This window comes from Heptranchias perlo, chromosome 31 (genome assembly GCF_035084215.1).
Source record: "Heptranchias perlo isolate sHepPer1 chromosome 31, sHepPer1.hap1, whole genome shotgun sequence".
Classification (NCBI taxonomy): domain Eukaryota; kingdom Metazoa; phylum Chordata; class Chondrichthyes; order Hexanchiformes; family Hexanchidae; genus Heptranchias; species Heptranchias perlo.
In genome coordinates this window covers 22016510-22030458 of record NC_090355.1, presented here as the reverse complement: position 1 = coordinate 22030458, position 13949 = coordinate 22016510, and the positions used below count along the sequence as shown (strand labels likewise).

The 13949-nt window shown below is 39.1% G+C and overlaps 1 protein-coding gene across 11 annotated transcripts in view; it reads right to left on the bottom strand.

Annotated features, from left to right (window-relative positions):
• The window catches only part of gapvd1 (GTPase activating protein and VPS9 domains 1), a 115246-nt gene that overhangs the window by 27029 nt on the left and 74268 nt on the right, over positions 1-13949 (bottom strand). For 4 of the 11 annotated variants that reach the window (XM_067969720.1, XM_067969722.1, XM_067969719.1 and 1 more), the window contains 8 exons: positions 13406-13579; positions 8901-9041; positions 7578-7712; positions 7273-7413; positions 6630-6704; positions 2743-3101; positions 2005-2092; positions 1055-1165 (listed from right to left, as the gene is read on the bottom strand). In XM_067969720.1, coding sequence (XP_067825821.1) covers positions 1055-1165; positions 2005-2092; positions 2743-3101; positions 6630-6704; positions 7273-7413; positions 7578-7712; positions 8901-9041; positions 13406-13579 — 1224 coding nt within the window. The remainder of the gene's footprint in view (positions 1-1054; positions 1166-2004; positions 2093-2742; positions 3102-6629; positions 6705-7272; positions 7414-7577; positions 7713-8900; positions 9042-13405; positions 13580-13949) is intronic. The other 7 variants (XM_067969724.1, XM_067969723.1, XM_067969728.1 and 4 more) reach the window with 7 other exon arrangements.

Below are 13949 nucleotides of genomic sequence, written 5' to 3'. Positions count from 1 at the left end.
ACTTAATACAAATAAAGAAATTAAATGATCAGTACCCAAAGCATTCACTTAACCAAACCTGAGTGTTTCTCGAATCGTTTGGGTTATCATGCTGTATTGTAATTGTCAGGCAAAAATTTCCATATGAAGTTCAATCTTTCATACTGTTAAAATCTTCTACTACTGAAAGGATCGTTATAGACATGTGATTTTTTTTTTTTGTCATTGAGGACTTCAACTTCCCTCAATAGAACACCTATTAATAATGAATCTGATAACTCCCTCAGACTTTTCCCTTCCTTTGTCCTGATCATTTTCAATTCTCACATTTTCAGCTGGCCTCACTGGCTTTTCACCCTCTTTTTTTGGTACAACGGGAGAGAAAAGGTATTACTCATTTAATTACTGCTTTAAACTTTGAACAAAACCTTCTGTCAGAAAAAGTAAAATGTTAAATTTAATTCATTTTTTTTGTATGACCTGAAGTGTGTTTATAATAAAATAAAAAACATGCAAAGCAACCATTTGATTATTGCACCCAATGAAGCCTCACCTGAAAGGAAATGAAGTGATAATCAGTGCAGCAGGGAACTAGGAAAGGTTAAGATTATAGTGAAGGGAGGTGAAGAGAGAAGAAGAAAAGCAGAGCAGCAGAAAGGCAGGCTACAAAAGCGCTCAAAATCACTGAAGGAGCAGAGAGACAGGCTAGACATCTACAACTAGTCTTGTAATTAGATCCTTGGCATTAAAACTATACACTGGGTAATGAGCAATGGCACATTTGTGATCAATGTGGTGGTCCTACAAGAATTAACCTTCCAGACTGAAGGTGCATGTTAGCATTAGGTTCAGCGACTACAGTGCAAAATCAAGGCACTTTTGAATCACAGATAGACCGTATATTTGTACTACATGGTTAGTGTGATTTCCATGCATTTGAAGTAAATACTTTTTTTTTAAGAAAAACAATAAAAAATCTGATAGTCTGCAGTTAATTAATTTATTTATTTAATTTTTAAAAAAAAGATTTTTATGTTTCATGCAGGTGTTATTCATTTTTGTAGACCTCATTCACCATTCATTATGTAAGGTAGGATCAGCCAACCTTGCATGGCCTGAAACCTTTCCTGTGCACCATCTTCTTTGTCTTTTTCTTGTTTATCTTTCTTCCTGAAGGAAATGGGAGCTAAAGAGAAAATATACCGTATTACAAAAAACAAAGTAACTTCATCACATGCAGGATGAAGAAAATCATGGCTTTAACCAAAACCTTGTGGTGAAGTGTAACTGACAGCAATGAAGGTTTTAGTGTTCGATAACATCTTTTCACACTATTATACTAGTTACACTGAAGATATTAAGCTGCATTTCTGCCTGCAGTTAGCTGATGATAATCAACTGGATATACACGACACTACAGTTATTTTAGTAAACACTTTCTCATTTTTCATAAGTGGTCAGTCTGCAATTTTTTTTTTAAAAACTGAAGATTTTAAGTTTTGGATGAAAATGATTTGTAACTAATGCTAAGGATAACTAATTTTTTTGGAAGGAAACAAAACTGCAGAACGTACTAAGTGTTGATTTTTGTTATCTGGACCCTAGCAACCAAGGCGGGGCTGGAATAGAGTGGGGATGGGGCAGTACTGACGTTGGGGCAGGAATAAGGAAAGTCACAGAAACTAAAATCTGATCAGTTTCATCCAACATTCTAGAGAAATTCCCAGGCTGTTGATTTCTAACGTGCCAAAGTAGTTGACAAGCAGTAAAACAAGGAATGCAAACAAGCAGCCTTTTCATTTTCACAGGTAAGAGTGAATCAAATCAAAATGCACTGAGCTGCCACAGGCAAATGCACAAGAAAGTTATATAGATGTAGTTAAGCTAGAAAAAAGATACTAATTGTTTCAAGGTGCTGTTGAATTCTCAATTGGATCAGAGATCTTTTACTTATCAAATAATAAAGCCATTCGATCAGTTATTTCATGTCCTGTGTTGCAAAATGATCACAATCCCAAGACTGACCTTTAGGAATAGCAGACACAAATCGTTTCTTCCACCAAGATTTGCTGCGATCTGATTTCTCATCATCACTGTCTTTTCTATCCTCCCCCTGGACAAAAGAGACGCAAGAGGGAACTTGAGAGATGTTTGGCAGAGAAAATGATTGAGGTGTGAGAAATAAAGCATTGTGAAGGATTGTTTAAATTTGGAACCAGCCAGATAGACTGCAATTCTCTCTTCTCGTCCTGTACGTTCCCAAATGCAAATATGTGGATTTAACATCACAAGGCCTCATGTAATACATGCCTCTCCGTCCCATTGTATATTGCACATTAGTAAAGTCGCAGTTCACTTAATTTTCGTCTGTATTGCAATTAGTTCCTCTTAGGATCAAGCAATTATTTTCAAGCGTAAACAATTGCATTTAAATATGAAATTAGTCTTGCTCTTAAGTGGGATGGCTAGTTTTATTCCATAAACCCACTGACACCCGAAAACATTTTACTAGCACTTTTGGGCGTTTACTATATTGCATGAGCTTCTTCCAATAAAACTTGAACATATGAGTAACATAAGGCCACTAAGACAGACTTCCATTTATAAACTGTCTTCACATGCAATGAATTTCTTTCCCATCTTGTAAAGACCAAATATTCAAGACTACGCATATAAAAAAGACATCAATTGAAAATATCCCCAATTAGGAAAAGATTTGTTTGAAATACCAGGAAATACTTGTACATTGAGACTAGACCTTACTAGGGAGTCTTTGCTTGGAGATGAAGTTGGCCCACAGGTTCCTACAGTCGCTGCTCCAGCTCCAAATAGCTCCTCATTCGCTGTCCGCCTGCTGCCTGGTACATTCCATCCAGGGTCACTCATTGGTCGGCGAGATGAAGAAACAATATCAGAGCTTCTGCTGCGTACTAGCCTTTCTGGAAAAGAGTGCCTCTGTTTGAGCAGCTCAGCTTCAGTTTGGCAACACAAATGGGACCCAAACGCTGGCAATCGGGCATCAGTGCCCCCTAAAGCACCTTCGAATATTGGAGGATCTGGAGGTGGGTGTGATGGTCTTGCATAGTGCACTTTAGGCCTGACTATTGATGGTATGGTTGAAGCTGTGAATTTTGGGAATAAAAAAAAATCACATGAATCATGGCATATAGGAGATTCACCTTCATTTCTGTATGTGTTGGTCATTTAGACCTATCCGTGCAGACTTCATTTGTCCAGATAGCCAGCAAAATCAGACAAATCAGGTCCACCATGCATGAAATCATAACGCAAAAAATGTTGAAATCCCTTGCTGGGGAGCAGAGAGAAACATTTTAAATTCTAAACTTGGAGTCTGGGATGTACAGTTTGCCTGAACAAATAGAAGAAACACACATCTGTTAACATATTTGGTTTGGGCAGATGTAGTTTGTTCTGTTTACCAAATTTTGCCCAGACAAACCGCATCCACGACAAGTGGAGTTCACCACTATTTTTTTTTGAGTGATTGTACTACCAGCTATAAAGTTAGAGCCAATTATTTGAAGCTATGCTTGGTAGCATATTAGAAATGAAACTTTATAGTCTGCAGTTCTTCAGTGAAGTGTCTGGAATCATATACTTAATTGGTTGTCCGATCATGACCATAGCAATCATCTCTTTATCCTGTTCAACAAATATACAGTTGCCAACTTTTCATTATTATTTGAGGATAATAAAAATAAACACCATTTACAATGTACATCATTTGATTTGGAAGTGGGATCAGTAAATATTTCTACGTTTGTTGATATGAAACAGAACAGGAGGGATTTCCAAATAGAAACCAAGCAGACATGATACAGGCTGATTTGGATGGATTGGAAAATAGAAGATGGCATTTTATGTGGATTAATGCACAGTGAGCTTTGGAAAAAGAAATAAGCATGGAAGTATAGCTAAGGAGCAGTTATGTTGACCTTAAGATTTTTGGAGCCAAGCAGAGATCCAAGGGCGTCCCCAAAGTCTCTCGACTTGTATTCATCTTTTTTTTTTTATTCGTTCATGGGATGTGGGCGTCACTGGCGAGGCCAGCATTTATTGCCCATCCCTAATTGCCCTTGAGAAGGTGGTGGTGAGCCGCCTTCTTGAACCGCTGCAGTCCGTGTGGTGAAGGTTCTCCCACAGTGCTGTTAAGAAGGGAGTTCCAGGATTTTGACCCAGCGACGATGAAGGAACGACGATATATTTCCAAGTCAGGATGGTGTGTGACTTGGAGGGGAACGTGCAGGTGGTGTTGTTCCCATGTGCCTGCTGCACTTGTCCTTCTAGGTGGTAGAGGTCACGGGTTTGGGAGGTGCTGTCGAAGAAGCCTTGGCGAGTTGCTGCAGTGCATCCTGTGGATGGTGCACACTGCAGCCACAGTGCGCCGGTGGTGGAGGGAGTGAATGTTTAGGGTGGTGGATGGGGTGTCAATCAAGCGGGCTGCTTTGTCCTGGATGGTGTCGAGCTTCTTGAGTGTTGTTGGAGCTGCACTCATCCAGGCAAGTGGAGAGTATTCCATCACACTCCTGACTTGTGCCTTGAAGATGGTGGAAAGGCTTTGGGGAGTCAGGAGGTGAGTCACTCGCCGCAGAATACCCAGTCTCTGACCTGCTCTTGTGGGCACAGTATTTATACAGTTGGTCCAGTTAAGTTTCTGGTCAATGGTGACCCCCAGGATGTTGATGGTGGGGGGTTTGGCGATGGTAACGCCGTTGAATGTCATGGGGAGGTGGTTAGACTCTCTCTCTCTCTCTCTTGTTGGAGATGGTCATTGCCTGGCACAAATGTTACTTGCCACTCATCAGCCCAAGCCTGGATGTTGTCCAGGTCTTGCTGCACGCGGGCTCGGACTGCTTCATTATTTGAGGGGTTGCGAATGGAACTGAACACTGTGCAATCATCAGCGAACATCCCCGTTTCTGACCTTATGATGGAGGGAAGGTGATTGATGAAGCAGCTGAAGATGGTTGGGCCGAGGACACTGCCCTGAGGAACCCCTGCAGCAATGCCCTGGAGCTGAAATGATTGGCCTCCAACAACCACTACCATCTTCCTTTGTGCTAGGTATGACTCCAGCCACTGGAGAGTTTTCCCCGATTCCCATTGACTTCAATTTTACTAGGGCTCCTTGGTGTCACACTCGGTCAAATGCTGCCTTGATGTCAAGGGCAGTCACTGTCACCTCACCTCTGGAATCTGTTATCAGATTCCTGTACTTCTTGACTTACAAGCTGTTGTGTTATTTGTGCAATATTAGAGCTGTTTTCCCTTTGCATTGATGCTGTTTTCCTGACACACTTTTTTTGGAGGTTAGGGTTCCCAGAAGTATGATATTTGCAGTGGATTTCCCATACAGAAAATTCTGGGGGTACCAGTAAATAAATCGCTGAAACCATCATACTGTGTGGTGGCAGTGAAGAAAGCAAATTAAGATTTTGGATCTCTTGACAGAGGTAGAACCTAAGATCCAGGGAAGTACAGTGCACATTTCTGGTTGCCGTACCATAGTAGGGAAATTCTGACTTTGGAGAAGGTATGGCAAAGGATGACTAATTTGATACCCGAGTTTAGGCACCTCAGCCACAAGGAGGCTGCAGAAATTGAGTATGTTCAAAATTGATAGTGTAGACAAAATGAACTATGATAATGAATTTATGTCAGTCACAAACTCTACAAGGGAGCACAGAAGATAAGTGAACAGACGGTTTAGAATTAATTACTTTAAGAGAGGGCAGTTAAAGTATAGAATGGACTGCCCAGGGAGGCAATGTAGGCAGGTTATTTTGGTAAATTCAAGAGGGAGCCAGACAGATAGTTTGGAGAAAGAGTGAGAGAGAGAATGGCATATGATATTGTCCGCTCCTTGGGCCTGGCCAGAAGGATCAGAATAGTCTTTTGCAGTCCTCCGCATTCCTATGCATAGAACAAAATAAGTCCATCTTTATTCTGTGCCTGTTACTCTAATAATACTGTAATATTATTCAACTTGGATGATAAATGTTAACTTTCTATCTCTATAATTTATAGTCAAACTCTGCACCGACGTGCCATGGAATAGCAGCACCCGGGGGAGCTCTGCTTCCCCACATCACATGTTCTCAATCTCTGCTATGTCATTAGGAAAGGCACCAAGCAGAAGCCAAGAGATTCCCACGAGGAAGAAAAATAAATGAGTAAAAAAATCCACTCAGGGCTTCTCTACTGCACCTTCAGCTGTCAAGTAAAGAGAAGCATTGGGAAAGGCCTACCCACTTATCAATTGGGGAAATGGTACAAGGAAATCTAAAGAACGGGAGAAAAACTTAAAACAGAAGCACAACATAATAAATTACGGCTTCCCTGTCCCAAAGCACAGATTTTTTTGTATTTTATTTTCTATCTTTTCCTATTTACTTTAGTGGCTTTGCTGGTTAATATTTGATATTTCTTTGTTTTGGTGGGGGGGGGGGCAGAAGAGAGGATGAAGAGAAAAAAAGTGAAGAAAAATATCACAATAAAACAAGTTGTAATTTATAAATAGGTGCATCTTGTTAAGTGAGTTGCAGGGAAACCTTTTTTCTCAATCGAAAGAAGTTACTGCTATTAGACATGCACCACTACAAGATGCACTGCAAGAAATTTAAACCTACCCTCAGAAGACAGTGGATCAAACATTGCAAGCAATGAGTCTGTCTGGGAAGGTGGAGAGGTCATCTGATGTGCGCCTATAAATCAACAGTGGAAAGAAAAAGTAGTAATATAAGTTAGGTTCACCAAACTATAAAACTTACACGGGCTGCTTGAGTTGCACATTCTGAAGCATAGTGAATGCTTACGTCAGTTACAGATCAAGCTGCAGATTGTAACCATGGCTTTGTTTGTGGGCAAGTCAAATAAGAAGCCATGGACATTCTGGTTTTGGTATTGTGCAATATATAAATTTGCATTTGGAGTGTGATGCAGCATGTGTGCGCATACAATTCAAATGCTCGTAACTGAAGCTTGCACAACACCTGAAATGCCAGTTCTTGTGCTTAGAATTAGTAAATGCATAACTTAACTCCAAGTGACACAAATCTCGCACCCCTAACCAAACAGAATTTCCCATAAGTATGTAGGAGATTCAACAAGGAACAAGAATACATTTGAAGATGCTTAACTGTTCAAAATCTGAATGCATTAGAAACTGTCAGCTGTGGAAGAAAGTTCTTTATTATCTATCCCCCACATCACTAATTTCTATTGTTCCAAATATTTACGCATTGGCTTCATATTTAAAACACCTTTATTTACCTTGCACAATTTCCTCCACATCAGGGCTTGTAACAGAATCTTTACCCCCAAAATCGGAGCTGCATTCTGACCGTAGATCCTCAACCTTGTTGGGTATGTCTTCTGAAGTTGCACTGATGCCTGTTAAATAGTGTAAAAAGCCTAAAAGGCATTAATTCTGAAATGTAAGTATTGTGATTGGACTTCATGAAGAAAATGTCACCTTACATTTAAAAACTGCCACAATTTTTAGGAGGGACCGTTTTAAGCTTCTGCCTAATATTTATTTGTATATTAATTAATCACAATGTTCCACTATCCTGTACCTGATACAATACTGAGTCCGGGTGTACTGGGCCGTGAGCTCACTTCTCTCACATCTGTATCATCAGATGTGCTACCAAGTCCAGAGCAACTCTCCAACTCCTGCAATCGCTCCTCCTGCTTCAAATCTGTGGCTTCTGAAAAATAATAAGTAATATTTTTATATTAACTATGATGTCTTTTATCATAATGCTTTTCAATAGTCTACAAGTCAGTGATTTAGAAGAAATAATAATTTAATTTTCTTCATGTCCTCACCATCCCCCCAAGCCCTGGACAAAATGATAAAACTTGTCCGACGAGGCAAATTGATCGTGGGACCAAAACTTGTGACCTTGGATTTAGAGTTCAGTGATCTACTGGGTTATCTGATAGAAATTCCTTTTCATTTGCTTCTGTTAACCCAACTATTGTGCAATAGTACCAATACCTACAGCAAATGTCAGGGGACACCGTCTAGCTACAAATAACTGGCTCCAAATGCTGTAGTGGCACCCACAACATTACTCAGTGCAGTGCCTCAAATATTTATTTTCTTCTCTAGCCAAGGTTATTCTTCAAAATACGAAGTACAATTCTGGTTACAATACTCAAATATTTCAACCAACTAGGATGGGCAGCTTGTTTAGGCTCAGATACTTATTTTCATAACTGTAATCAGACCCACAATATTGAACTTGACATATTGCTGTTATGTTTCTGTAAATTCACTGTTTTCCCCTTTTAACCTATACACACCTGGATAAAAGAGGCACAAACATCTGATTCGACACATTTTGGGCATGAGCATTTGTGGTTGTAAATGTGCCTGATTTTGTTTCTTTCCCACTGCAGTGTACTAAAGCCAATTTTACTTTAAAGCATACAGCCACCTTATATACATACCAGTTTTAGAACTTTACAACTAATCAGTACAAAGTTCTGTTGGACTGCTAAATTGCTTTCACATTCTCTCAGCAACATGTGCAGTGCACCTTTATTTCAGGCAGTTTCAGCATAAAACTCAATCCAAGTAAGATGAAAAAGGTTCATCTCCACAATACAAAATACAATTATGATTACAATACTCAAGTATTTCAGCCAACTAAGATGGGCAGTAAAATTCATAAATAAAGTTAAATAATCAGACGCCCAAAGCTGAAAGTCAAAATCTCATGTCAAACCATTAATATTCATTTTCATGTCTTCATTGTAATTGGAAATATATTAAGAGTGCATTAATAGCCACAGGAAGATTTACATTTTTTTTTACATATGTTTTGTCCATACTTCTAATAATGGGATGCTTGAAAAATATATGTAAAAAATTATAAAGACAGACTCACCCGAGTCACTTGGCAGAACTTCCACACTCCAGGCCTCGCTCGTTGTCTCAGAGATTGTTGACCCTGTGCAAGGATCAAGTAGCACTGAACTTGAACCTGGTAAACCTAGCAAACTACCCAGCATATTCTCTGCTGCTGCACCTAGTACATAGAAAAATTTACATTTTTCTTAGCTAGCATACCACTCAACAGCATTTTTACATATCAGATATTGTGCTGAGGGTGGGTTTGACAATCTTGCCGAACATGAAAAGCTTATTGAAATGGTTTGTCATTTCTTTTCTTCAACAGCAGTTTTATAAGATTTCTGAAGTCCCCTGAAAATAGCAGCATTGAAATCCATACATAAAGCACTTTTTTTTTTTGCATTAGCCACTTCTAGGTATTTTACAAGTCAACGGCATTAGCGTTCATCAATATATTGCAATCCTAACACCCAATTCAGAAATCTGAAGCAAGTCATATTTTGTCCTGTTCTGTGCATACTACTGTATTTTTAATCCATTTGGACCATCAGACATCGGTAGTGTAACCTGGAATAAGCATCTAAAGTACCTTTATCAATATTAAGTTAAAAACACTGGATTTTGTACAAAGGATAACTGCTGCATCATACCCAATATATTACAATTGAGTTAAATGGGATGTCCTGCAATCTGGGATCATTTTAGTTTTACAGCAAAGGCTCATTGAAGAAGAGGAGGGTAGCCATTTGTTGTCCACCACTGAGGTAGGACAAATCTGGGAAGCTTAAAGTTTGAAAAAAATATTAACAAAGACATAAGAAATATTTTAAAACATGGAGGGAACAGATAAGATGGCTGATATTCTTCTTAAAACACAGAACAAGGACAGTATTTTTTTTTAAAAAGAAAAAGGAAACCACAGGTTAAAGATGACTTAAATAATTCCCTCGACATGACTGCCACAATTAGGCTACCTGAGTACAAGTGATCCAGGACAATTTTAATTCTGTTCTCATTCCACCCAAAATTCTCTCAATCCTCACTGATAGTGAACAGCATACCTGCTCTTGTATGTGATACCCTGTATATGTGCATACCAAGACAAATAAACACTGGGAAAAAAACTGAAGTTACAGAAACATAACTGGGCAAAACCACTTTGTACACAAGTAAAACATGGTCACAATTTGTATGCATGCTATTTTACTATTGGCAACAATTTCTGTACTGGTACAAAACCCCTTTGATTGTGGACTGCACTGAGACAATTACAAAATGCAGTTGTAACTTATTTTAAAATATAATTAAGTTCAGTGAGTTTAATAATATAAACAGTTTTTCCATACTGGAAAATATATTATCCTTTGAAAATTGACTGTTAGAAACACAAAGCACTTCGATTTCCAGAGGATCATATAAATACAACAGTTGTCAAATTATGAAATGAGTGTTCTGAATACGGAACTGAAATATTCAAAAAGAAAATAAACCGGTTTTTATATGAGCTGGAAATAAAGGGATGCAGGAGGGACATTCGGTTGTCTGGTTGGATCTGCAACATGACCCAATCTACAGAGGATGCTCGCTGATTTAGCCCTGTCTCTTGCTTAAATTCTTGGGTTCTTCGACAACAACCTGCATTTATATAGCACCTTTAACATAATAAAACATCCCAAGATGCTTCACAGGAACAAAATTTGACACCAAGCCGCATAAGGAGCTATTAGGACAGGTGACCAAAAGCTTGTTCAGAGGTAGGTTTTAAGGAGGATCTTAAAAAGGAGAGAGGCAGAGAGGTTTAGGGAAGGAATTCCAGAGCTTAGGGCCCAGGCAGCTGAAGACATGGCCGCCAATGGTGGAGCAGTTAAAAAAGGGGATGCACATGGGGCCAGAATTGAAGGAGCACAGAGATCTTGGAGTGTAGTCGAGCTGGAGGAGGTCAGAGATAGGGAGGGGTGAAGCCATTGAGGGATTTGAAAACAAGGATGACAATTTTAAAATCGAGGCGTTCCTGGACCAGGAGCCAATGTGGCTCAGCGAGCACACGGGTGATGGGTGAACGGGACTTCGTGCGAGTTAGGATACAGGCAGCAGAATTTTGGAAGAGCTCAAGTTTATGGAAGGTGGAAGATGTGAGGTCGGCCAGGAGAGCATTGGAATAGTCAAGACTAGAGGTAACCGAAGGCATGGAGGAGGGTTTCAGCAGCAGATGCGCTGAGGCAGTGGCAGGGACGAGCGACATTGCAGAGATGAAGTTGGCGGACTTGGTGATAGGGCTGTCGTGTGGTCGGAAGCTCATCTCAGGGTCAAATAGGATGCCAAGTTTGTGAAAGGTCAGGTTCTGCATCAGACAGTGGCCAGGGAGAGGGATGGAGTTTGTGGCGGGGACCAAAGACAATGGCTTTGGTTTTACCAATATTTAGTTGGAGGAAATTTCTGCTCATCCAGTACTGGATGTTGGACAAACAGTGTGACAAATCAGAGACATTGTAATTTAAGACTATTCTATTTTGAAGATAAAATAAGTATTTCAATATGCTAAATCTGATCTGGTGCAGATTCCATACTTGTATCCATGGTCCTGAATCCCAGAAAGAAGCAGTTGCCTGTTTTTGCAACACTATTTACTCATAGATTTTCAATAAAAGATCTGCTTTCAGCATCTTGAGCATTATTTTCAGTTCACCAGAATCACTCCCAATTTAAAGCTTACTGAAGACAAATACAGGTATATGATTAAATGAGAGGCACAACAAGATCTGAAACAATTAGAATTTATGCCTCATTATCATGGTAATCTTATCACTGGGATAATGAGGTATTAATGGAGATTTAATGTGCATCTCATAATGCTATCCCTTAGAGAAACACATAAGGAAATTGCTGCAAATTCAGTTAATGATATAAGCATCCCAAAACACAACCTAAAAGCATGAAAAATGCTGGATGCAAATGAGAAAGAACCAAGGTCAATCACACTGTTGGGATTCAGCAAATGACAGTTGTATTTTAATATGACGTTTTTAAAAAAGTTACACTGCTCATGAGCAGCAATGAAAAGTTTTCAATGAAGACTGTATTAGAAATAATACTGAAGTTTACGATTTAGAATGCGTTACGCATAGCTTTCCTTCATTTTGAAGTACTGTAATGGCACAGTTGCATAGCACATCAGTTCTTCAATACAGTGTGCCACAAGTGGGAAGACAAGTGCTTGCACCGATGATTCTCCACATGGAGTGTTGCCGGGTGGCAGGTCGGCATGCATTTTGCCAGATGGAGAAAAATAAACCAAAGTCAACTGATGCATCACCCAAGGCTACTTTCCTGCAATCTGCTGGTAGTTGGGTCAAAAGGGGGACTTCAATTTGGTGCGTGGGGGTAGAGGGGAATTAGAGCATAAAGAAAGAACTTGCATAAATATATATAATGCCCAAAGTACTTTACAGCCAATGAAGTACTTTTGAAGTGTAATGTAGGGAAATGCAGTAGCCAATTTACTCACAGCAAGATCCCATAAACAGCAATGAGATAATGACGAGATAATCTGTTTCTTTTAATGATATTGGCCAGGACACCAGGGAGAACTCCCCTGCTCTTCTACAAATATTGCCATGGGATCTTTTATGTCCTCCTGAGAGGGCAGATGGTTTAATGTCTCATCCGAAAGACAGCACCTCCCTCAGTGCTGCACTGTCAGTCTAGATTATATGCTCAACTCTCTGGCGTGGGACTTGAACCCACAACCTTCTGACTTAGAAGAGAGAGTGCTACCATTGAACCAAGGATATCACAGCTTATAAGTTTCCTATGCAAGTACATGAGTTTCATCTAACTGATATCTCTCTACACTCCCCTTCCAATTTTACACAAATGAGAGCCATCTGACTCTTGTGATGATAGAATACACCAACTTCAACAAATTCAACAATTACTTGAAAGGTGGTGTAAATAATTTTATTTTGGCTATGTCAGGACATACTGTGTTTTTAATTACAAGTTGGGTACTTCAAGTCGACCACAGTCCAGTTGATTACCAGATTTGTTTTGCCACATCACAACCTTTCGATGTGATAAGTCATTTAACAAAACTCTATCAAATGCACAACTGGCAAAATGTGACAATTCTGATATTTGAGCAATTTGAAAATCAATCAGAAATGAACAAACCAAAAGAATCTTTCCAAGGCCACCCCTATTTAATATGATTGCTTGCACCATAGGCACACATTTTGGCGGGCAGAACAATTGTTTCTGTTAATCACTTAATATTTATCATACATTAGACTGGAAAATTTACCACGCCTCTTTATTAAGTTAACAGAGTTAATTAATGTAATTCAGTGTTGTGTTTTTCGATAGCAAATTGAAAACACATCAATTAACATGTTAAAATATTTTGTGTTCACAAGGTTTTGCATGTACCTACCTTAGCGATGTCATTATGACCAATTAGGTCATAGAATAGAATCCCATCACAAAATGTTACTAGAAATGCTGAAATACTAACAAGTTCACCATCAACTGCTAATTATTTACCTGCAATATCTTGTAGTCTGTCTTCATCAATGTTTGGATCAAAATCACTTCCTAAGACATCAGTGCTCCAGGTCTCACTCACAGTTTCTGAAATGTCCCTGTCATCCGTCAGCCCCATCATGTCTCTAATTTCAAATTTACGTAGTTTGTCATCCAGATTGTCTTGCGTTGTGGCTAAAATGGAATAAGAAGTAGTGGCATGAATCCTCCATAATTACATGACGTTCAGTTAAAAATATATCTTAATTTTTTTAGAAAAATGATTTCTGTCATTAATACTGTTGTTTACACGATAGAAAACCTGTAACTGTGGTATTCTCAGAACATTTTGCCAAGTGTAGGAACAGAGTACCAACAGACATTTGGGTTGGAGGTAAGCTTATAAAGGCCATGAGAATATTAGTGTAATTATGTTGCTTTATACAATGCAAGATATGGCATGCTCATTATCGCACATTTGCTAATTTTGAAAAAAGTCTTTTCCACAAAAATATCTTCTTGACAATATCCAAACATTCTGCAACAAGTGGCAGCATTCTCAGTC